This window comes from Salvelinus fontinalis, chromosome 29 (assembly GCF_029448725.1).
Source record: "Salvelinus fontinalis isolate EN_2023a chromosome 29, ASM2944872v1, whole genome shotgun sequence".
NCBI lineage: Eukaryota > Metazoa > Chordata > Actinopteri > Salmoniformes > Salmonidae > Salvelinus > Salvelinus fontinalis.
In genome coordinates this window covers 40,701,678-40,727,389 of record NC_074693.1, presented here as the reverse complement: position 1 = coordinate 40,727,389, position 25,712 = coordinate 40,701,678, and the positions used below count along the sequence as shown (strand labels likewise).

General features: G+C 42.9%; 1 protein-coding gene across 4 annotated transcripts in view; it reads left to right on the top strand.

Moving 5' to 3' along the window:
- Nucleotides 1–2,855: 2,855 nt before the first annotated feature.
- The window catches only part of LOC129827979 (follistatin-related protein 5-like), a 174,634-nt gene continuing 151,777 nt past the window's right edge, over nucleotides 2,856–25,712 (top strand). For 2 of the 4 annotated variants that reach the window (XM_055889326.1, XM_055889325.1), the window contains exons 1-2: nucleotides 2,856–3,390; nucleotides 16,291–16,441. In XM_055889326.1, the coding sequence (XP_055745301.1) occupies nucleotides 3,368–3,390; nucleotides 16,291–16,441 (174 nt within the window). In that variant the 5' untranslated portion in view covers nucleotides 2,856–3,367. The remainder of the gene's footprint in view (nucleotides 3,391–16,290; nucleotides 16,442–25,712) is intronic. The other 2 variants (XM_055889327.1, XM_055889328.1) reach the window with 2 other exon arrangements.

Here is a 25,712-nt window from a genome sequence, read left to right as displayed (position 1 = left end):
AGTGGGTCATAAGTTTACATACACTTAATTAGTATTAGATAGCATTGCCTTTAAATTGTTTAACTTGGGTCAAACATTTTGGGCAGCCTTTCCACAAGCTTCCCACAATAAGTTGGGTTCATTTTGGCCCATTCTTCCTGACAGAGCTGATGTAACTGAGTCAGGTTTGTAGGCCTCCTTGCTCGCACAAGCTTTTTCAGTTCTGCCCACAACTTTCCTATAGGATTGAGGTTAGCGCTTTGTGATGGCCACTCCAATACCTTGACTTTGTTGTCGTTAAGCCATTTTGCCACATCTTTGGAAGTATGCTTGGGGTCATTGTCCGTTTGGAAGACCCATTTGCGACCAAGCTTTAACTTCCTGACTGATATCCTGAGATGTTGCTTCAATATATCCACATCATTTTCCTGCCTCATGATGCCATCTATTTTGTGAAGTACACCAGTCCCTCCTGCAGCAAAGCACCCCCACAACATGATGCTGTGCTTCACGGTTGAGATGGTGTTCTTCGGCTTGCAAGCCTCCCCCTTTTTCCTCCAAATATACCAATGGTCATTATGACCAAACAGTTCTATTTTTGTTTCAACAGACCAAGGGACATTTCTCCAAAAAGTATGATCTTTCTCCCCATGTGCAGTTGCAAACCGTAGTCTGTTTTTTTATGGTGGTTTTGGAGCAGTGGCTTCTTCCTTGCTGAGTGGCCTTTCAGGTTATGTCGATATAGGACTTGTTTTACTGTGGATATAGATACTTTTGTACCTGTTTCCTCCAGCATCTTCACAAGATTCTTTGCTGTTGTTCTGGGATTGATTTGCACTTTTCACAGCAAAGTATGTTCATGTCTAGGAGACAGAAAACGTCTCCTTCCTGAACGGTATGACGGCTGCCTGGTGTGGTGTTTATACTTGCGTACTCTTGTTTGTACAGATGAACGTGGTACCTTCAGGCGTTTGGAAATTGCTCCCAAGGATGAACCAGACTTGTGGAGGTCTACAATTGTTTTTCTGAGGTCTTGGCTGATTTCTTTTGATTTTCCCATGATTTCAAGCAAAGAGGCACTGAGATTGAAGGTAGACCTTGAAATACATCCACAGGTACACCTCCAATTGACTCAAATGATGTCAATTAGCCTATCAGAAGCTTCTAAAGCCATGACATCATTTTCTGGAATTTTCCAAGCTGTTTAAAAGCTGTTTAAAAGCACTATTTAGTGTATGTAAACTTCTGACCCACTGCAATTGTGAAACAATGAATTATAAGTGAAATAATATGCCTGTAAACAATTGTTGGAAAAATTACTTGTGTCATGCACATAGTAGATGTCCCTACCGACTTGCCAAAACTACAGTTTGTTAATTGTGGAGTCGTTGAAAAACTAGTTTTAATGACGCCAACATAAGTAAACTTCCGACTTCATCTGTATATGCAAGACACTAATTGCCAATATGATTAACTGGTGAACTTTCAGCAATACCTTGGTGAGATAGGTGTTCTGTACACATATGTACCATGATACACACCGGTCATGGAGAAAATGTTATATGGAGGGTTTCCACGTATTCGCGACCATAAATCTCCCTTTAAGTTAATTTGTCTTTGGCAATGACATGGTTGGCATATGGGGCTGTATGACTATCCATGGGCATCATGTTTGATTATGGTGATATATATGTGACACTTCCTGCAAATAACATAGCTCGTTTGGCATGAATATTGACCATGTTTGGTGACTTAGAAGAAAATTGCATTTTAATACGCCTGTATGCATAAGCCTTCTTAGCCTGGAATTCAAACAGAATTGTTCAGTTTCACTACTGTTTCAAGATGGTTAAGGTTCCAGGCTTAAAAGGTGCTACATGGTCAATCTTTGGCCGTGCAAAATGTACGGTGATATAGCCTCTGCAGGAGTCAGGGCATTCATACTTCTTGCGCTTCGCCAAGCAGCACAGAGCTGTTGTGAAGGAAGTTGTCGGAGTTTGTGTTATTAATGCAGGACCTCCCGCCTTCACCTACCGTCAACCAATCATGTCAATGCGGAGATATACTGTAACGGCAGCCTTCCTCCTCTTCAGAGGAGGTATAGCAGGGATCGGACCAAGACGCAGCGTAGTTAGTGCTCAACATGATTTAATGACAGACGATAACGTGAACAGTTACAAAATACAAAAATAACAAACGTGGCAAAACCGAAACAGTCCTCTCTGGTGAAATGAACACAAAGACAGCAAACAACCACCCACCAACCTCAACACAAAACAAGCCACCTAAATATGATTCCCAATCAGAGACAACACAAAACACCTGCCTCTGATTGAGAACCATATTAGGCCAAACATAGAAACAGACAAACTAGACACACAACATAGAATGCCCACCCAGCTCACGTCCTGACCAACACTAAAACAAGTAAAACACACAAGAACTATGGTCAGAACGTGACATATACATTTGTTCAACATTTGAAAGGCGCACTGCTATAGGGCACATAGCTCAATTTGGCCGCTGCGTGCCTCCAGAGGCTTCGCAATTGCGTCACACCATCCATAAGGTGCTCCGACCACATTTTAGGATCAAGCATACATTGGCTCTTACCCTATCAATGTATTGGAGATGAATTCATCTTAATTTCCATTGAAAAGGTTATGTGTGCCTGGTAGAATAACTTGAAAGAATATGCCTTTATGACACTGTTCAGTTTATAAAAGGAAAGGAAAGCTGTACCACCTGATAATGTGCATATTGATGAAAACATAGATTATTGCATTGTTATGAATTTGGAGTACCACCATATTTGTCAAAACCTTGTCTGTTCGTGGATGACGCTTGCTTGCATGACGCTTGCAGGACTTGACTGACGGATTTCACTGACTCAAAATTCTTAACAATGGGAAGGGGGACATTCGACAGCCCCCAACTCTTTTCATCTCAGTCAAGGACAATTCATTCCAGTGGATGGAATCAGACAAGGCAGATTGTCTGTCTCCACTTTCGCGCTGGAGATTTCTGCTGGGCTTTTGATTGGTTATTCCTGTGACTGAATGTAAATCGGATCCGGACGCATCCAGTAGGTGGTGGCTTGTGGCTTGTGCTTCAGTGGCACAGGAGACGATCCAGAGAGGTTAGACCCGCAGTTTCTAACGGAGCTGTCCACTCCTCTGGTGGTGCTGAACGTCAGATATTCGCTCTTCGTAGCCTACCGGATGGTTGATGGTATTCGAAAAGGATTTACAGACTTCACGTTTACAAACTTCTAGGCTATTGTGTGGATGTCGAGTTACAATCGGTGGATTTGATCGGACCAGTTTGACATATAGTTGTTGTGAACTACTGTTTAAAAAAAACAATCTCGTTCGGATTATCCTTCTGGATGGTTTGCGTCTGGACATACAGGTAAAACACAATATACATGGATATTCATAGTGTTTCTACTGTTAAATAACACAAATAAAAGGTGGAATATGAATAGAAAAACAAACCATAGTCCACTGAAAGTGCACCTTCTATAAACGTGTTTATTTTATCATCGAACTGCAGTTTCATCGACATCAAAAGCAAATCCCTCTGTACAACTATTTTCCATCACCGGAAATATGTCATCTTATTCAAAGCATATATGTATCGGGGTTTGGCATTTAGTTTACTTACTTGATAAACCAAGCTATGCTTTCTGAACTGTAGGCAATACAACTGCATCAGTTGATGGCAATGAAGTTGCGAGTGGAGTGCATGCTTTTTGTAAATGCGCTATAGGTGACTGTGCTGCTAGACTGCCGTGATGAGTAGCCTAGTTCTGAAGCGAAATCAATGTTTGGGAATGAAAATATATTTGGAAATGGCAGTGACGCTCCACTCCGGTACTTCGGAGCGTTTAATTTCGCTGCATAGTATTTAGCGTGTTAATTTTCTTCAGCATGCTAATCCTTGTGACACTGTTAGCGGCGGAAGGATTACGGGATAGTCGAGTTTTTTTCATCCGCTCTCTCGCTGCGCGTGACACATTTGGCTTTATAGAGACTGTGATGGACATTCATTTTATTTGTAAATTCTCCGCTACTCTGAATTGTTGCGTACTGTATCTCATCAACAGTAGATGTACGACTTTAGTCCCGTTAAGTCTTTAAATCCGACTGGATAGCGTTATCGATTTGAATAAACTCCTACTTTTTAAAAAACTCTTAAATTGAATTCAAATGGACTATTTGTTGATAAATGGGTTGATTGGAGAAAATATACCCAATGTGTTTTTGTATTGTCTGCCTCTGGCAGGCGTAATGACCCCTCTACTTCTCTCAGCCCCTTGCGATCCAAACTTGAAGATACGAGTCATTAGAAACCTCCCTTTTCAGGGCCACCTTGATTCAAATTCATCTGAAGGTGCTGAATATGGAGAACTTGCGTTTAACAGTCCTTCAACCAGTTAGGCTATTACTATTCAAGCATCGCCCATGCCGTCCACTCACTCTGTATCGATTAGATTTTACTAATCGTGTCTCTTCCACTTCATGGGTTTGTGCCCCCTAATCTTAAACATCAGAGGGGAACAACACCTCTTCTGTCTAAATCCGAGAGAATTTGACACACACATACACGTTGACATAAAAATGCTGTTAGCCAAGGCATTGATGGAATACCCAACACAATACATTCCTCAGTAGACCGGCATAACCTACAATAACAACGAAAATGCATCTTTTACAATAAAAATGGAGTGACTGATACTCTATAAATCCATTGGAAATGTCACTATATGTAAATGGATAAACGCCGACGTTCTGTACATTACCTTGGAAATAATGGTTGACGCAGCGGGACAAGGCGGAGCCAAGTCCTTTTTCGGAGTTTATTTTTCCAAGGTAATGTACAGAACCAAGGCGTTTCACCCGCTTATACCAAAGTTGCCAAATAAAACAATATGAAAGTACACATTTACCACTATCATTTTTTTTAAAGCAAATTCATACTTTCTCACATTTTGTTTGCTAGGGACGCAACCCAGTCGTTTGTTCGATTAGTTCGATATTTATGGACGCGACCCATTCGTTCGTTATTTATGTTCCGTTGCCATGCTCAGTGGCAACCTAGTGGATATGGGCCGATTCCGGATGAGAGTCGGGGCATTCGGATGAGAGTCAGACTCGGCCGACGTCATGTGGCCGGAGTCTGGGCCGCCTTCGGTAGTATTATTTATGGCTACTATGCCGGGATTGAGCTCGGGCAGATTCCGGTCTGAGTTGTCTGGCCCAAATGTATTACTTGGGGCTCGGGCCGATTCCGGTGTGAGTTATCTGGCCCGAATGTATAACTTGGGGTTTTGGCCGATTGTGGTTACTCTCTGGCAGATGATTACAAGGGCTGCTTTATATAATTAACATTTCATAATTTATTTATTTTTCCATATTTTGTAATTGCTTCTGTCTTCAATTTTTTTTTTTTTTACATTAAATTCTTTAAGAGTGCTATTTAAGTAGTATTTTTGTGCAGGGAAATTGATAAGCATTAAACTTTGTGGATGGAGCCAACCGAGTGGAGCAGCTGTCTAAGACACTGCATCACAGTGCAAACTGCATTGCTACAGATGCTGGTTCGATACCCGTGCTGGCTGATATTGGGAGACATATGAGGCGACGCACAATTGGCCCAGCATCGTCCAGGTTAGGGGAGGGTCCTTTTCCCATCGTGCTGTAGCGACTCCTGTGGGTCAGGCGAATGCACGCTGACACGGACACATTGGTGCTGCTGGCTTCTGGGTTAAGCGTGCAGTGTGGCTTGGCGATGTTGTGTTTGAGGACTCACGGCTCTCGACCTTCGCCCCTCCAGAGGCCGTAAAAAAATACAAATACAATAAAACATTTTTGGGGTGGATGGGTATAATTTGTATGTATAAAATGTATAATAGTAATATTTGAAATGACTAAATCGGGTAATTTTGTATACACATTTAAAATAGCATTGGGCCGCTTCTGAGGGGGATTCCGGTAGACGACTGAATTCCGGTAGATGGAAACGGCCCGATATACTTCGATACATCCATAACAATGAACTGATAATGCCTGATTTTGCCTGGCATAGCTAGAAAAGTTTGCCTTCTCGCCAGGACACACGAGAGTGTTCATTACGAGGAGACCGCACTGCATATCAACACTAGGCTAGAAGCTAGCTAAATAGTTTGTTGCTAGCAAACCTGCAAAAATGGCTACCGAATTTAAAAAATATTAGCTGCTGAAAACAGCTGGTCAAACTAGAAACGTGGGAGGATTTGACAGCATAGCGCCACTTGCGTCATGACTGCAACAGTAGGGACCAGAGAAATTCATGTTCATCACTCACAATGTAACATCATCAGATGCTCCAAAAAGATGTCTCTGCAAAACCAAATCAATCCTAGCTAGCTAGCTAAGTTTTTCCCTCCTTGGACCTTCGTTTACAATGTATCCAATTTTGGTTTGTGTGGTTGTTGGTTCAGCTTCCTGTAACTTTGTAGCAAGTACAGTCTGCATGTGTAGGCACATATTGCATCATGATTGCTAGGTGTCCCAATTTCTTTCCCAACTGTCCCGTTATCTGGTTTTAATGTCCATTCTAGAAAGCCCTTCTAGCCAATCAGAAATGACTATTCAACGATATGGTATAAGAATAAATATGATAGCTAGGCCACACTGAATCCCATGCATAACAAACAGACATGCATTTCAAATACTTTATCTGGGCCTGTTAATAAACCAACCAAAAATGCAAACCTTGCCATCTGGCACTCCAGGCAGACTCAACCAAACGATTTTGAGCCCAGGTGTGATTACAAAACCTTTCAGCCAAACATTATCCAGCTCAGTAGGACATTTGCTATTTGAAAGAGGCATTTTTCACACGTCTTATTTTCCCGACCTAAATGTACCCAATTAAATTTGTTTAGCAACAGGTATGAGATTGTGCCGGGGGAAAAGGTTCTCATATTAACGGAACAGCAGGAATTAATGTGCGCTCCGCCTCTCATTACAATGACTTCAAGCACCCTGGGGACCGAACCGACGCGTGCTCATTTGCTAGACAAAGTGGCTTATTTCTTTCTATCCTATTGTTACAATTTAAAAAAGAAAAAAAACGATCCTAGATCAGCACTTCTATTTTGAAATGTATGAATACAGCCCCTGGAAAATGGATTAAGATTCGATTGAGATTAGAGAGCAGACAGGGGTACTCTGGCAATGTGTTGCACATATATTGATGTTCGAAAGGTAATGGATGAAATATGAATGGAATACCACAGTGTTGGAGTAAACGTTCTGTAAATACTTGTATCATACTGTACCCTGATCCTCAGTGCTTAATCTGTCTGGGAAACATGCCAAAGTGATTAGGTTTAAGGGGTTAGGGGTCAATTGGGAATTTAGCACTTGTTGTGATTGATTTCAGCAGAGTCCTCAGTTCTAGTCATGTCTGGCAAATCTACGTTAGTGCACAGCGGGTTGGGACAGGTGTTTGGCTTTGATTTGGGATTCACCACTATTCATGGCTATGGCTATTTTATGGGCTGTGCAAAATATCTCATCGACTTTGAATGACTTTGTCTACATTAGGTCTATGTGAGACCAGTGAATACACAGACAGTGGGCTAGTCTAGCCTAATATTGCTAATGTAGCACAAATAGAGGGGTAGCTACAGGCGAGGGCGTTTACAATCTCATTAACATGTTAGCACTTAGCTTAGCGAGTGATTAGGATGGTTCAATATTTCTTGTTTTTCATTTAAAGTGCACTTCATTGTGGCACAGCAATGCTATATGCCCATAGCGTGGATTTTGCAATTTTGACTGAGTCTCAGCCATGGCATAACACTTTCATTAGTGTAACAGTATCCCCATTTGAAGGATACATTACTGATGTAAACGTGGCATGTATAACATATGGCTAAAGCTGTTTGCTGGGTGCAGTACTGAATGTATACTCCCTCTCCGGCCTCTAGGTCATCAGGCTGCTGTCACCATCGTCAAGCGCACCAGCGCCTCATGACACTCACCTGGACTCCATCACCTCCTTGATTGTCTTCCCTACATCTGTCTCTCCCCTTGGTTCTTTCCTCGGGTGTTATTGACTCAGTTTCATATCGGTGCGTTGTTTGTGTTTCGTGTTTATTGTTTTGTTTATATATTTAAAACAGTCAATCCCTGTACTTGCTTACCGACTCTCAGCGCACTCGTTATAAAGGACCGTGTCTTTAACCCTGTGGGGTTGATCCTTTTGGTCTTGAAGGCAGATGGTCAGGTCACTTATCTAGTTCATTAACAGGATGGTTGAGGGTTAACGGGTTATCACAAACTCACCCACTGTGGCTGTGTGGTAATCCTGTGTGTACAGCAGAGTGTGTGTGTGCATGTGTGTGCATGTGTGTGTGTGTGTGTGTGTGTGTGTGTGTGTGTGTGTGTGTTCATGTCAACGTATGTGGGGGTTGAGATCAAAACATTAAGTGTTGTTGTTATTGCCTTTGTGGTTTGCTCTCTGGTTATTATGTGGGAGGAGTCTGCCCATGCATTGCACTTTAATGGACGTAAAGGTCACAGTTCGCCCCACATCACAGCATTGGCCAAGTGTGGCCACATTGTTCTGGCCCTCCTTAGATAACATCACTGTGTTTATGCAATGTTGTGTAGCGATTGAGGAAAGCCCTGCTTCTATTGCCCTGAGATTCGACATTCGTTTCATTGTCCAGTTCTTCAGTTCTTCTCTCAGCTATAGTTATAGAGAGAAAGTCATGGGATTTTCTTGTATCTACAGTGCAATATTTAAGTGATAATGCCATAGAAGTTGGTGTTTGGAGGATATATTGGTACGGGTGTTGCCCGAGACGAAGTAGAAGCCAGTATATCCTCCAAACACCGGCTTCTCAGGCATTATCACTTTTATACAAAAAGTGTGATTGACATATTTTAATTAAAAACTTTATTTTGATTCATTTATTCATACTATTTTATCCTTCCACAAGATATAGTCTCGACACAAATCTAGGGTGGCTGGACGTTCTTTCTATCGGTTTGGTTGCTAGAGACGCGACCCAGTCATTCAGTCTTTTTGTTCTGTATATATGGACAGTCGTTCGTTCTAAATGTTCCATTTTCCATACTGTCTGGAAATGTTCTTATCCCTTGCTTACTAGCAAGCCAACTACAGCTAACTTATAGTCATGTCAAAAAGTGCAGCCAGAATAATAGCAAAGTAGCTGCATTTGCATAAGCTGTTTTCTAGAGACATTTTTTTGCATACATCCATAACAATGATCTAATGAGGAGCGATTTCACCTGGTATAGAAAATGGGCTCACTCTTCAAGACACTGTTGTTCAGAGGAGCTAGCCAACAACACAGCTAACACACTCACTTCAATCTGAAGCTGGAAAGACTACAACTGGGTTTGGTTGACCTTTTTTTCAATTGACATTTCGTTGTATATATCCATAAAAATGATACCAGCTGATTCATGATTTAGACTGACTGAGAAACGCTGCCTGCTTGTCTGTCTCGTCCCTACTCCCTTCACGTTCATTACTATGGGACAGTTGGAGATCGAATGTCAGAGAGACAGACAGAAAGGTTGATACAGAGCTCTGCTGTTGAAAACTAAATGTTAGTCTAAAATAAATGTGAGATAATGTCTAGATGAATTTTATAGTGGGGATGAAGTTTATAAATTGCTTGGCTGGGCTGATGAGACAGTTGATTGCGCGGTCAGATCTAACAGAGTAAATAGGCATTTTAATATAAAAGATTTAGACGGTGGTAACTTGTGGAATAGACACTGGCTGGAATGCTGTTTTAACCAATCAGCATTCAGGATTAGAACCACCCGTTGTATAAATGAGCATAGATGGTTGCAACAATCCCCCTGGAGGCGTGACATACATTCATTCCTTTGATACATGGATTGTTATTGTTCCCAAGGCCAGTGACTGAAAACGTTATTACAGGTGGTTGTCCAAAGCCAGTTGAATAATGCAACACTCTCTGAGGATAAATTAGGTTACATTTGAATAATTAATAGCAAGTCATTGATCACAGTGTAAGACCAAGGAAAGGTAGCCTTGCTAGATGAAAGAAAGACTGCCAGTCTGGTCGTACACTGAGGGGAACACACCTTGTTGGATGTTCTCAAATGATTAGCTAGAAACCTTTGAAAAGCGCCCGGGCTTGGAAGTCCCACTGAGAGCAAAGCAGACAGCTAACTTGGAAAACACTGGAGACTCATTACAGTGCAATGAGTGACCGGCTGAACTCTCTCTTACCTCTTAACTCTTACAGGCTATGAGGCAGCCATATTGTTTTTGTCTTTTGTCGCCCACTTGTCACCAATAAAACCCTTTGTCTCTCAAAAGCAAACCATGGAGAGTTTTATTATTCTAAATGGCTTGTAGTGCATTCATACCCAGTACCATAAAGTATAATGAGACTTCTAGTACATTGAATGGTGCTTTTATAAAAAATGGAATTGACGGTAATACCTCGTTGTCTGCTGATGCATTCTGCCGGTGGTGCTGAGAGCTGAGAGACAGTCACTGCTGAGCCTCTCCATCATTGAAATTCCACATTTCATTTTCAAGTGTTTATCTTCTCAGGATATGGACTTCCTAGGATGATTTATGAGGGATTACGTTTTAAGAGTGATTTAGTTCGGAGGGCTTTGTCGCCACAGTGTTACGTGATGATGTGATCTAAGCATTCATCTGTGCTGGTTTATTTTATAACCAACTAAATACATTTGACATTTGAGTAATTTAGCAGACAGTCTTCTCCAGAGCGACATACAATTTCTGCATTCATCTTAAGATAAAGATATGTGGTACAACCACACATCACAGTCATGGTAAGTAGATGTTTCCTCAAAGTGGCTATCTGCAAAGTCAGAACTAGTCAAGGGGGAAAAAGTCAAGTACGAGTGTTAGTTTTTATTTTCCTTGGAGAATAGAGGGTAACTTTAGTTCACGTAAGGATACAGTAATTAGTTTGAAAACAGTTATATTTATCTGTAACAATGTCTTTGTTTTGTGTGTGCAGTTGATAGAAGGCTGGCTTTCTTGACAGACAGATTGATAGGCATGCCAGTCAGGCACACGCACGCGCACACGCACGCACGCACGCACGCACGCACCCCCAATAGGCATGTATCTTCAGTGCACAAGGGATTTAGGGGGAAAGATACAACACACAAAGCATAAGTTCAAAGCTCAATGGGATCACATTTAATGCATTGGGATGGATATCTGAATGAAACCAGATAACAGCCTCATAAAAAGGATTTGGGATAATAAATAATTCTGATGCAACATGTAGACGACAAATGTACACAAGGGCCTAACTCCTCGCTCATTTGTTATCTGGTGGGGCGAGCGTGCGCCGGCGTTATCCGCCTGGCTCATCTGTTATCTGGTGGGGCGAGCGTGCGCCGGCGTTATCCGCCTGGCATTTGGAAGCTGTGTTCCTTGTGTAATGAGTCAGGGATATTTATCAGCTGTTCGGTGTCCACTTTAGGACACCCTAAGCCCTAGCCCCTCAGAGGGTGAACATCCTTGGCCTCAAGCCTCATGGCTAACCCCTCACAAAGAGTGGTGAGGGGGCGAGCGTGCAACGCTTTTCCATCCATCTGGCATCTGGAGGCTTTGTTCCTCACAAGGAGGGGTGAGGCATGAGGCTGGAGGTTGAGGGTGTCCTACAATGGGCACCGTACATCTGTCCCTAGGCCAGGATTAGTCTTCTGGTTCCTCTCTTATCCTTTTAAGATGGGCACGTGACCAACAGTTTACATGGCTTAGGTCATGTGACCACTGCCAGACATACTGGAAAGACGTTGATAATTGTCCTCTAGGTAGAGGAACTAAAAAAAAACAAGAATAAATAAATATGTTTTACTGTCACATACACCAGATATGTAGGTGCAGTAAAATGTGTTGTTTTACAGGGTCAGACATAGTGGTATGGTGTCCCTGGAGCAAATTAGGCGTAAGTGCCTTCCTCTAGACCACATCGACATATTTTTCACCTCGTCGGCTCGGGTATTCAAGCCAGTGACGTTTTGGTTACTGGCCCAATGTTCTAACCGCTAGGCTACCTGCCACCCTCAGGGACAGTCTATATGTGTCTATGTCCCCACATGAAAATAATACTACAGTTTATAATAGAATATCACATTACTTACTATAGAATTCTGTAGTAAACTGCAGTATACTGTAGAACACTATACTGCACACTGTAGTATCCCTAGATCATGTGTATTACTACTATACTACAGTATTATCCCCCCAAAATCCACTGTAGTAAATACTACAGTAATGTCTGCAAAAACACTACACTTAAAAAAAAAACTATAGTAAATACTACAGTATTTAATTTGGATATACACTTCCCATTCCCCTCCCCCTTATCCTGATTTGTGCCACTCATAAGAGGGAAACATACATGCCAAGTATAGATCAGATTGTGTTCCAAACAGGTTATAGAAAAGAGCAGAAGCGCTGAACTTGGAAATGTTACATTAGAGTTCCGTCAGTGTAGTTTTCTTGATGCTGTATGAGGGTGGCAACACAAACCACTTAATACAGTGTCTGATGAATATCAGAGAAGGATTGTGCTTTCGATATAACGTGGGACCATAACTATTGAGAGTTGTTTCATCTTCTGCAGCATCAAAACGTTCTAATTATACCGTTTAAAACATCCCAGATGTGCCCTCCGTCTTGTTCAGATTACCGACAATTTAAAGGCTGCAACTGGGCCGAATCCACATTAGTTGTCAGAGAATGCGAGTCAGGCATTGAAAGCAACACATCACACGAGAGGGACACTATTTCTACCCATAGACTCAAATAAACATCTGTTGTCATGTCCATGGAGATGAATAGTTTCCAAGTAAAAATGACATGTCAACATGGACATTTTCTATTTTACTCCACAATGCTTTTTATTTTGGGAAATATATTGAGATATTTGAGGTTCCTGTTTTTTTCATATGTAGTCAGCAGAACACATTGGTATTGGTGTAGAGTTCCCATAGGAACCATGCCTACATTGCCTAGAGGCTGCAATTTGCAACACATGATCCATCTCGCAAGTATATGGTATGTGGCAAGGTAATTATGCTAAGCAACAATATGAGTTTTATATGTTCTGACTGGTGTAGTGTGAGGAATATGAATTGAAGGAACAGACAAATTCCAGGTAGGCTAAAGGAAACATTGGGTTCCGATGTGAAGTAGGTTTGTTGATGGACAAAGAGCAGGGACAAGTTTGGGCACCATAATCGGAAAATATAATATTTTTTCCCCCACAACTGTGATATCAGTGGGTTTATTGTCTGTCTTCCATGTGTAGGTTGTTAGGAGGGAGAACAAGACACCAAAATAAGCTCAACTCCTGTGAGAGTTAAGTGCACAGCAGTAGTGCAGAAGGTTCAGTGTTGCTTTGAAACTGAAGGATCTCTCCCATCACTTTATCTGTGTCGGCTACAATGCTGTCGGGCAGTGGGAGTAAGAGAAGTGCCACGATAACTTTCGGAAAGAAGACGCAGGGATATTGTTTGTGTGGCAGACACACAGCACAGCAGATGTTTCCAATGTAGGAGACATCTTGGAGACAAACAGCAGTAACTCCAACCCGGAAATGGATACTGAGCATGCTTATAGAGATCTGCTTATGCAACTGGGGGTTTGCATCTGTTTAAATTGAGTTTAAATGTAGAAAATATGAGTGGGGAGGAGTAGGAGTGTAGAGCACTAGAACTGGGCAACTTATTTTCCTGGTCAGGTCACATGGTCAAGAGATCCTCTCTAGTCATCACGCAAAGCACAACCATAGCATAGCTGCACACATGTAGATCAACATAGACTCATAAACATATAGTATATGAAGTCAGGTTCACTGACAAGGCAATCCGCCAGTCAAACAAATGCCATTGCCTCTTTGTATTTAACTAGGCAAGTCAGTTAAGAAGAAATTCTTATTTACAATGACGGCCTACACCGGCCAATTGTGCGCCACCCTATGGGACTCCCAATCACAGCTGGTGATACAGCCTGAACTTGAACCAGCGTGTCTGTAGTGACACCTAAAGCACTGAGAGAGATGCAGTGACTTTGACCGCTGCGCCACTCGGGAGCCTAGCTCTTAGTAATGTCAACGGAAGAAAACCTCCCTCTGTGTTTTACAAGTCTCAAACTGAATTTGCCATACCGCCACTTTCAGTCTCTCTCCCTTTGCTCCCCACGCAAACACCCACTGCTCTGAAGCCTTGCGATTTGTCTCTCAAATGCAGCCCCTGGTTGATTTAAAAGCAGATGTGGGTTTTACTTGAAAAGGTTTGCACTTCGTTTGCCATCTTTTGTGGAAGAAATCAAATGTTAGGGAAGTTGTCGTGGGACAGCTGTACTTTTATTGGCATACGAAGAAACATAACGAATCTTATTCAAACCCAAAGCCCTCTAACAAATGTATTGGTTCAGTCGGTAGTGCACTTGATTTTATACTGCACATCAAACCAGTGGCGTACAACAAGAATGATCCATACTGCCACGATGATTCATTTAATATATCAATGAATCCTCTAACCAGCAACCACAGTATTACCATATCATCACTAAGTGATGAGTATCAAGGGATATACAGGCTTATGCAACATATTATGACATTGGTGGCAGATGGAGTGAGTTTCCCCCACAATCATGTATTATTATCATTGCATATTGATGTTTATTTTTTATTTTTTTTATTTTACCTTTATTTAACTAGGCAAGTCAGTTAAGAACAAATTCTTATTTTCAATGACGGCCTAGGAACAGTGGGTTAACTGCCTGTTCAGGGGCAGAACGACAGATTTGTACCTTGTCAGCTCGGGGATTTGAACTTGCAACCTTTCGGTTACTAGTCCAACGCTCTAACCACTAGGCTACCCTGCCGCCCCGATGTATATCCCCCACTGCAAAACATGACAGTAGGAAAATAATATACATTCACATTGATATGCCTCAGTCTGTGACACAAGATCCAAAATAAATGCCATTCCATTTAACAATTAGACACCAGTGGGAAACAGTAGATTTTGATGCCACTGGCAGACCTAGACCTGGGTTCAGGTACTATTTTAAAATCTTTCATATACTTTTAGCATTTGCTTTAGCCTGCCTGGAGTGTCATATGGGTGGGGTTTGCACTTGCTACTATTCTATTGGTTCCATTGCACCAGACGAGCTCAGTCAAGCCCAGCTAACGTGTTCAAAATGATCTCACATAGTATTTGAACCCGAATCTGCTCTGTCCTCATACAACAGAGAAAGAGTGGCATCGTCAGCACAGGGACCAGCAAGTGCAGAGGAAGCCAGGCACACAGTATGAACACTTCCTTATCTTACAGCAGATTTTGGTGACACATTGTTTTTGTGAATTTGACCCTTCACCTATGGGAACAAGCACTGCCAGAGTTGTCGAGATATGTCTACTACTCAGAGCAACAGGAGAACAGGGTCACACCCATGGTGTCAGTTGCCCTACGCTTGCGGTGTGAGGAGGACTTTAAAGCAGCGACATTCGTGGAGTTTTCAGGCAGTTCTATTGAAAAAGGAGAGGCGGAATTGTAAACCAGTGACTCTAACGCATGTTGCGGCAGTATAACTTTCCATGTTCCCCGCATTATCCGGGCCAAATAAATAGCTTTTTAAGGAAATTATAATTGTTTCTCAATGATGTTTGCTTAATTGGCGTCGTGCCAAGGTCGAACTTGTTTTCACACTGTGTAATGAATAATTGAAGGCGAGTTATATTCAGTGTGGCGTTACTGCTTTAATAGATAGGAATCCTTTTCCAGTGTGATGTATTCACTGCCTCTATACCTCATGTAAATAGCATTTGGATGTAACTGATGAAAATGATTGTTTTACGCCATACTTTCTGTCTCACAGTTGAGTTGATTGTATCGGATGTTGTACTGCTGTACTGGTACCTAATTAATGCTTAATTAATGCAAAATCACCGCCTTAATTTTCCTAATACATCGACTCCTTTGTCTTCCTTTATCTTTGTTTTCTCTTGATGCCTATTTCCATTTAATTGATTCTGAAGCAGATCTGATCTTCTTTGCTGATTGTGAGGCACTTATTGATAGCATTAGTTTAAACCAACGACAGATTTGAGGGGCGTACCTTGTCTACACTAATAGCCCCTTGGTTAATGTATGGTCTCAGCCCCCCAACTGATATTGAACTGCAGCCACGTCGAAGGGGTCTGCCGAACTGCTCACTTTTTTTGTTTTGTTTTTTTGACAGAAACAGACCAATGAGGACATCCAGATGGTGCTCGCTGGCGTTCTTGTTGGGAGTGGTCTCCCTCGGAGTGGGAGTCATTGAGGGGAGACCGGGCAAGGAGGAGGGATTCGGTCCGCCACCGTATCGACCTGTCATGAGGTTCCGACATAAGGTATTGATTTCCTTCCTCTTCCATTAGCCTTTTCGTAACAAGAGAACTCTGCAGCGTTGCCAATTATGAAGCTAATCACAATGGAGTTTTCCCAGAGTGCATCAAGCAACTTTTTTTTGTGGTTTTCTCAGGCTCACAAAAATACAGTGATTTATTACTGGTGTTTTGCCAGGGAGACTTGAACATCAAGTTAACATAACATAACATTTTGAAATTTAGAGGAAGAGAAGGGGAAGTTATCAGAGGGGGCATTTATGCTAAAAGTGAATTGCCTTTTTAGAAAAACATACAAGTTGAAAGTGTAATTGAACATTTATCGTCTCGACAGCGCAGGCCGAGCTCTGCAAGCACAATCAGATTCCAAGAAAAAAGTATTTCCAAAGCACTGACAAGCTTTCTCTCTCCCCCACTCTCTCTTTCATACTTACAAAGACGAGGCTTGTGCGATATCCATATTACGTAATAGATCAATTACGTCCAATTGTAATGGATTATACTTTGGCAAAGGAAACCGTTTGATGGGCACACACACGCTCTTTTGTCTGCAGGCATTTGTGTGTGTGTGTGCGTGTTTTCCCCCGAACACACATTTACTGTAAATCCCCCATGAGTGATAAGCATTGGAATACACTCTCCTCAGCCTCTCTGTAAGAACAGAGATAAAACTTGCTCACTGATTTCCATATTATACCCCATTACTTTGAGCCAGTCTTCTGCCATCTCCAAATAGAGACGTTATCTTTTTTTGCTTAGATATTCTTTCAATTAGCTTAAGTCATGTTGGCATGTGAATAAAAAACATGAGAAACAATGGTCATTTTAAGCCCAGGGATCAGTGTTGATTATGACATTGTGTGAGAGAGAACAAGAGTAAGAGAGAGAGAGAGGAAGTAGGAGGACAGCTGGTATAAACAGAACTTGAGACCGGCTAGTCGGCTACACTGCGCCAGAGGCTGGAAGCTGTCTGTAGACCGACTCGAAGGTCACATTGGCATGGGAGTGTTAAAAAAAGCCTAATCTTGGCAATGTTTTCATTAATGTGGAACATGTTGTGTTCAGAGTGGCTTAGGAAAAATACAAGTATGGACAGTTCTGGGCATTGCTGTGCTGCTTTTTTGAGACACAATTATTTATAGAAGTGGTGCCAACGCATATGCAAATGCATCTACATTTGTTACATTGATCTAGACAAGGTCACACGTGTATCTTCAAGTAGGAAGGGACTCTAATCTACACTCTTCGAAAAAAAGATGCTAAGCAGAACCATATAGGGTTCTTTGGTTTGTCCCTGTAGTGGAACCCTTTTTTGTGATGGTTAGAACCCTTTGCAGAGGGTTTTACCTAAAACCTTCATAGAACCCCCTGTAAATGGTTCTACCTAGAACTCAATGAAGGGTTCTTCCTAGAACCCTCTATGAACGGTTCCACCAGCCTTATTAGCCTTTAAAATTAAACTCTTTATGACAATACATTACATACAGTGCATTTGGAAAGTATTCAGACACCTGAACTTTTTCAACAATTTGTTACATTACAGCCTTATTCTAAACGGGATTTTTTCCCCCGTCAATCTTCACACAATACCCCATAATGACAAAGCAAACAGGTTTTTAGAAATGTCACATTTGTGTTTTTAAAAAAATTGAATAAAAGTAGACCGAGCGCTAGAAAATGGTATATCATACACTACAGTTGAGGAACAATGGGAAAGTAATTCTGCTTTGAAAGTTGATAAACTTGTAAACTCACTTTTGAGAAAATGGCCCTTGAATGTTTTGATACCTACTGGAGAGCTCTTCTTTGTCTACACTCATTCAGAATCGTTCACAACCTCTTAAGCTTTAGCCCCACCCATCTCTTTAAGGATTCACATGTGAGGCAATGTACTTAACAACCAAATATTTCAAGACTAAAGGCTGGTTCATACTCGTAAATTTGTCAATTTAATCTGGAGTGCCAGAGTGTGCTTTGGGCGTTCATAAACGGTCTCAGAGCGTTCAGAGCGCACACTGGAAGCTCTGGCCGAGGAGTAGAGTTGATCCGAGCGTACTGACCCAACAACAGCAGTCGAGCACCCAAGCTAACTGGCTAGCTTGCTAGTTACTCCCAGACACAAATGAGAGAACAGCTCACTCTGACCATTTTTACTCGCCCTAGCAGAGCTGTTTAGGCTGTTTTTATGTTATCCAGAGCGTTGGTGACTGCAACGATGCTGCTGGCAACAATTTAATGACTATTTTTTGACAACTTTTACTGACACCGGCCATATTTGAGCATTCGTAAATTCGTCAGTTATTCTGCGCTCTGACACACTCAGACGAGAGTGCTCTGAAACCGGAGTAGATAGCCAAAGGGAATTTACCAACTAAGTCTATCGACAGTTGTTGCAGTGACATTATAAACATTCTATTGAAACATTCATAATGTCCCATAACAGATCCTTCGGGAGGACGAAATAGCAACATCTTTCAATGTCCATTTATTTTCTAAAGCAAGCAGAGTATATTTTCCTACACTCTTAAATATAAAGGTGGAAGTTGGATCCAAATAAGATTTTTAAGAACGATTCCATATGGGATCCATTTTATGGTCTCTGAAGAACCATAAATGGTATGGTTCTTTGAAGAACCCTACACAAATCCAAAACCTGAAATGTTTTGGCCCTCCAGGCCCGGAATTGAATAGCCCTGCTGTAGGCGTTAAAGCGGCAATCAGTAGTTGAAACCATAACAAAGTGTATCCCCGCCCCTGTTTCGGTAAAAAGCTGAGGGATGAGGCTGGTGAAATTGAACCACTCACAAATTCATAGGCAGAGATGCGAGGACTGACAGTCCATTATATAGATAGTTCGAACCATGTTTTGAGGCTGTACAGTGCATTCGGAAAGTATTCAGACCCCTTGACCTTTTCCACATTGTTACATTACAGCCGTATTCAAAAATTGATTCAATTATACACACAATCTACACACAATACCCCATAATGACAAAGCAAAAAAAGTTTTTTTTAGACATTTTTGCAAATGTATTAAAAATAAAAAACAGAAATACCATATTTACATAAGTATTCAGACCCTTTGCTATGACACTCGAAATGGAGGTGCATCCGGTTTCCATTGATCATCCTTAAGATGTTTTTACAACTTGACTCGAGTCCACCTGTGGTAAATTCAATTGATTGGGCATGTCAAAGCAAAAACAAAGCCATGAGTTCAAAGGAATTGTCCGCAGAACTCCGAGACAGGATTGTGTCGACGCACAAAGGAGCAAAATAAATAAATAAATAATTACAGTAGGGGAAGGGGTAGTTGTTTGGGCTAAATTAAAGATGGGCTATGTACAGGTGCAGTAATCTGTGAGCTGCTCTGACAGCTGGTGCTTAAAGCTAGTGAGGGAGATAAGTGTTTCCAGTTTCAGAGATTTTTGTAGTTCTTCCAGTCATTGGCAGCAGAGAACTGGAAGGAGAGGCGGCCAAAGGAGGAATTTGCTTTGGGGGTGATCAGAGAAATATACCTGCTGGAGCGCGTGCTACAGGTAGATGCTGCTATGGTGACCAGCGAGCTGAGATAAGGGGGGACTTTACCTAGCAGGGTCTTGTAGATGACCTGGAGCCAGTGGGTTTGGCGACGAGTATGAAGCGAGGGCCAGCCAACGAGAGCGTACAGGTCGCAGTGGTGGGTAGTATATGGGGCTTTGGTGACAAAACGGATGGCACTGTGATAGACTGCATCCAATTTATTGAGTAGAGTGATGGAGGCTATTTTATAGATGACATCACCGAAGTCGAGGATCGGTAGGATGGTCAGTTTTACGAGGGTATGTTTGGCAGCATGAGTGAAGAATGCCTTGTTGCGAAATAGGAAGCCAATTCTAGATTTAACTTTGGATTGGAGATGTTTGATGTGAGTCTGGAAGGAGAGTTTACAGTCTAACCAGACACCTAGGTATTTGTAGTTGTCCACATTTTCTAAGTCAGAACCGTCCAGAGTAGTGATGCTGGACGGGCGGGCAGGTGCAGGCAGCGATCGTTTGAAGATCATTCATTTAGTTTTACTTGTATTTAAGAGCAGTTGGAGGCCACGGAAGGAGTTGTATGGCATTGAAGCTCTTCTGGAGGGTTGTTGGCTGCAAGCCCGATGTCGGTACACTTATGACAACAGCCAGCTCAAGTGCAGGGCGCGAAATTCAAAATATATTTTTTAGAAATATTTAACTTTCGCACATTAACAAGTCCAATACAGCAAATGAAAGATAAACATCTTGTGAATCCAGCCAACATGTCCGATTTTTAAAATGTTTTACAGCGAAAACACCACGTATATTTATGTTAGCTCACCACCAAATACAAAAAAGGACAGACATTTTTCACAGCACAGGTAGCATGCACAAAACCAACCTAACTAACCAAGAACCAACCAAACTAACCAAGAAACAACTTCATCAGATGACAGTCTTATAACATGTTATACAATAAATCTATGTTTTGTTCGAAAAGTGTGCATATTTGAGGTATAAATCAGTTTTACATTGCAGCCACCATCACAGCTACCGTCACAAATAGCACCGAAGCAGCCAGAGTAATTACAGACACCAACGTGAAATACCTAAATACTCATCATAAAACATTTCTGAAAAATACATGGTATACAGCAAATGAAAGACAAGCATCTTGTGAATCCAGACAATATTTCCGATTTCTTAAGTGTTTTACAGCGAAAACACAATATAGCATTATATTAGCTTACCACAATAGCCAGAAACACAAGCCATTTACCAGCAGCAAAGGTTAGCGATCGTAACAAACCAGCAAAAGAGATATAATTTTTGACTAACCTTGATAATCTTCATCAGATGACAGTCCTATAACATCAGGTTATACATACACTTATGTTTTGTTCGAAAATTTGCATATTTAGAGCTGAAATCAGTGGTTATACATTGTGCTAACGTAGCATCTTTTTCCCAGAATGTCCAGATATTTTTATGACACTCACCTATTCTGACCAAATAACTATTCATAAAAGTTACTAAAAAATACATGTTGTATAGGAAATGATAGATACACTAGTTCTTAATGCAATCGCCGTGTTAGAATTCTAAAAATAACTTCATTACGACATCCAGCTTACGTTATAGCGAGAGAGTGCCCAAAATCTGGCCGCAAACTAATAGTACACATGTTCGACAGATATATGAAATAACATCATAAAATGGGTCCTACTTTTGATGATCTTCCATCAGAATGTTGTACAAGGGGTCCTTTGTCGGGAACAATCGTTGTTTGGTTTTAGAATGTCCTCTTCTCCAGTCAATTAGCACGGAAAGCTAGCAAAGTGGCGCGAAGCTCTCCTTCGTGAAGAAACACAGACAACGCAACACGCCTAACGTCACGAAAAAATTTCAATAATCTAATAAAACTATATTGAAAAACATACTTTACGATGATATTGTCACATTTATCAAATATAATCAAAGCCGGAGATATTAGCCGTCTATAACGACAGCTTTTCAGAAGGCAATACCCGGTCCCTTCTCGCGCCTTCCAGAAAACAGGAAATTGGTGTCACGTCATGCCAAGAGCTCTTATTCGACCTCAGATCAAGTTATACACCCCATTTCTTCTCTCACTGCCTGTTGACATCTAGTGGAAGGCGTATGAAGTGCATGTATACTAATACATATCAAGCACATTTATAGGCAGGTCCTAGAACAGAGCATCGATTTCAGATTTTCCACTTCCTGTGAGGAAGTTTGCTGCAAAATGAGTTCTGTTTTACTCACAGATATAATTCAAACGGTTTTAGAAACTAGAGAGTGTTTTCTATCCAATAGTAATAATAATATGCATATTGTACGAGCAAGAATTGAGTACGAGGCCGTTTGAAATGGGCACCTTTTATCCAGGCTACTCCATACTGCCCCTGCAGCCCAAAGGAGTTAACACAGTGTACAAAGAAGGGCCAGAAGTATACAGAATGGTGTCGTCTGCGTAGAGGTGGATCAGAGACTCACCAGCAGCAAGAGCGACATCATTGATGTATACAGAGAAGAGAGTCGGCCCAAGAATTGAACTCTGTGGCACCCCCATAGAGACTGCCAGAGGCCCGGACAACAGGCCCTCCGATTTGACACACTGAACTCTATTATAGATCGGCAGGTGAGGGTGCTCTCGAGCAGCTAGATGTTCTTTACCATTCGGCCATCAGATTTTCCACCAATGCTCCTTATTTCGACACATCACTGCACTCTATACTCCTTTGTAAACTGGACATCTCTGTATACCCGTCGCAAGACACACCGGTTGATGCTTATTTATAAAACCCTCTTAGGCCTCACTCCCCACTGTCTGAGATATCTACTGCAGCCCTCGTTCTGCCAGTCACATTCGGTTAAAGGTCCCCAAAGCACACACATCCCTGGGTTGCTCCTCTTTTCAGTTCGCTGCAGCTAGCGACTGGAACGAGTTGCAAAAAACACTCAAATTGGACAGTTTTATCTCAAACTCTTCATTCAAAGACTCAATTATGGACACTCTTACAGACAGTTGTGGCTGCTTTGTGTGATGCATTGTTGTCTCTACCTTCTTGCCCTTTGTGCTGTTGTCTGTGCCCAATAATGCTTGTACCATGTTTTATGCTGCTATAATGTTGTGTTGCTACCATGCTGTGTTGTCATGTGTTGCTGTCTTGCTATGTTGTTGTCTTAGGTCACTCTTTATGAAGTGTTGTGTTGTCTCTCTTGTGATGTGTGTTTTGTCCTATATTTATATTGTATTTTATTTTATTTTTTAATCCAGGCCCACATCCATGCTGGAGGCCTTTTGCCTTTTGGTAGGACGTCATTGCAAAAAATTATTTGTTCTTTACTGACTTACCTAGTTAAATCAAGGTTAAATAATTTAAAAAAAGATTCCATATTAAAGTTGTCCCTGTGAGTACTCCTGAGGTTCTGACTTGTTGCACCCTCGACAACTACTGTGATTATTATTATTTGACCATGCTGGTCATTTATGAACATTTGAACATCTTGGCCATGTTCTGTTATAATCTCCACCCGGCACAGCTAGGTTTCTTCCTAGGTTTTGGCCTTTCTAGGGAGTTTTTCCTAGCCACCGTGCTTCTACACCTGCATTGCTTGCTGTTTGTGGTTTTAGGCTGGGTTTCTGTACAGCACTTTGAGATATCAGCTGATGTAAGAAGGGCTCTATAAATACATTTGATTTGATTTGATTCTGCACAACATTCGACCTGAAGAGCCTGTCAGCAGTCTGGTGAGTCCTGTGCCTGCTCCCCGCACCCTCCCTGAAGTGCGTGTCACCAGTCCGGTGCAACCTGTACCGGCTCCACGCACCAGGCTTTCAGTGCTCCTCCCCAGTCCGGTACGTCCTCTGCCTGCTCCCCGCACTCGCCTTGAAGAGCGTGTCACCAGTCCGGAGCCACCTGTGCCAGCTCCACGTACCAGGCCTCCAGTGCGCCTCCCCAGTCCGGTACATCCTGTGCCTGCTCCCTGCACCCTCCCTGAAGTGCGTGTCACTAGTCCGGTGCCACCTGTGCCGGCTCCACGCACCAGGCCTCCAGTGCGCCTCCCTAGTCCGGTACGTCCTGTGCCTGCTCCCCTCACTCGCCCTGAAGAGCGTGTCACCAGTCCGGTGCAACCTGTACCGGCTCCACGCACCAGGCCTCCAGTGGGCCTCCCCAGCCCGGTACGTCCTGTGCTGGTTCCTCGCACTCACCCTGAAGAGCATGTCATCAATCCGGTGCCACTTGTGCCGGCTCCACGCACCAGGCTCCACGCACCAGGACTCTAGTGAACCTCCCCAGCCCGGTACATCCTGTGCCGGCTCCCCGCACTCGTCCACCAGTGCGTGTGTACGGTCCGGAGACTCCAGTGACGGTCTGCAGCCCGGAGCTTCTTGCGCCGGTGCCATGGCCGGAGCCTTCCTCTGCACCGGTACCCAGTCCAGGCATGGCGTCCAGTCCCGCTCCATGGCCGGCGCCTTCCTCTGCGCCGATGCACAGTCCAGGCACGGCGGCCAGTCCCGCTCCATAGCCGGATCCTTCCTCTGCGCCGGTGCCCAGTCCAGGCACGGCGGCCAGTCCCGCTCCATAGCTGGAGCCTTCCTCTGCGCCGGTGCTCAGTGCAGGCATGGCATCCAGTCCCGCTCCATGGCTGGATCCTTCCTCTGCTCCGGTGCCCAGTCCAGGCACTGCGTCCAGTCCCGCTCCATGGCCGGATCCGTGGTCTGGGCAGGTGCTAAGACCCGCACCGGAGCCGCCACCAACGCTAGTCAACCCCCCCTTAACCTTCCCCATTTGGTTTCAGTTTTCGCGGCCGGAGTCCGCACCTTGGGGGGTGGGGGGGTGTAAGTTTCACTTAAATAAAAGATGTGGAACTCTAATCAGGCTGCGCCTTGGTCCGTCTTTCCTCACGAGCTTGACACACATGCGTTGAATACAACAGGTGTAGACCTTACCATTAAATGCTTACTTACAAGCCCTTAACCAAACAATGCACTTCAAGAAATAGAGTTAAGAAAATACTTACTAAATAAACTAGAGTAAATGTTTTATAAAAAGTAACACAATAAAATGACATAACAATAATGAGACTATATACAGGGGGTACCGGTACCGAGTCAATGTGCGGGGATACAGGTTAGTCGAGGTAATTTATACATGTAGGTAGGGGTAAAGTGATTATACATAGATAAACAGCAAGTGGCAACAGTGTAAAAACAAAGGCGGGGGGGTGGTCAAGGTAAATAGTCCGCCTCCCGGGTGGCGCAGTGGTCTAGGGCACTGCATCGCAGTGCTAACTGCGCCACCAGAGTCTCTGGGTTCGCGCCCAGGCTCTGTCGCAGCCGGCCGCGACCGGGAGGTCCGTGGGGCGACGCACAATTGGCATAGCGTCGTCCGGGGTAGGGAGGGTTTGGCCGGTAGGGATATCCTTGTCTCATCGCGCTCCAGCGACTCCTGTGGCGGGCCGGGCGCAGCGCGCGCCAGCCAAAGGGGGCCAGGTACACGGTGTTTCCTCCGACACATTGGTGCGGCTGGCTTCCGGGTTGGAGGCGCGCTGTGTTAAGAAGCAGTACGGCTGGTTGGGTTGTGCTTCGGAGGACGCATGGCTTTCGACCTTCGTCTCTCCCGAGCCCGTACGGGAGTTGTAGCGAGGAGACAAGGTAGTAATTACTAGCGATTGGATACCACGAAAATTGGGGAGAAAATGGGATAAAATTAAATAAAAAAATAAAAAAATAAAAAAAGGTAAATAGT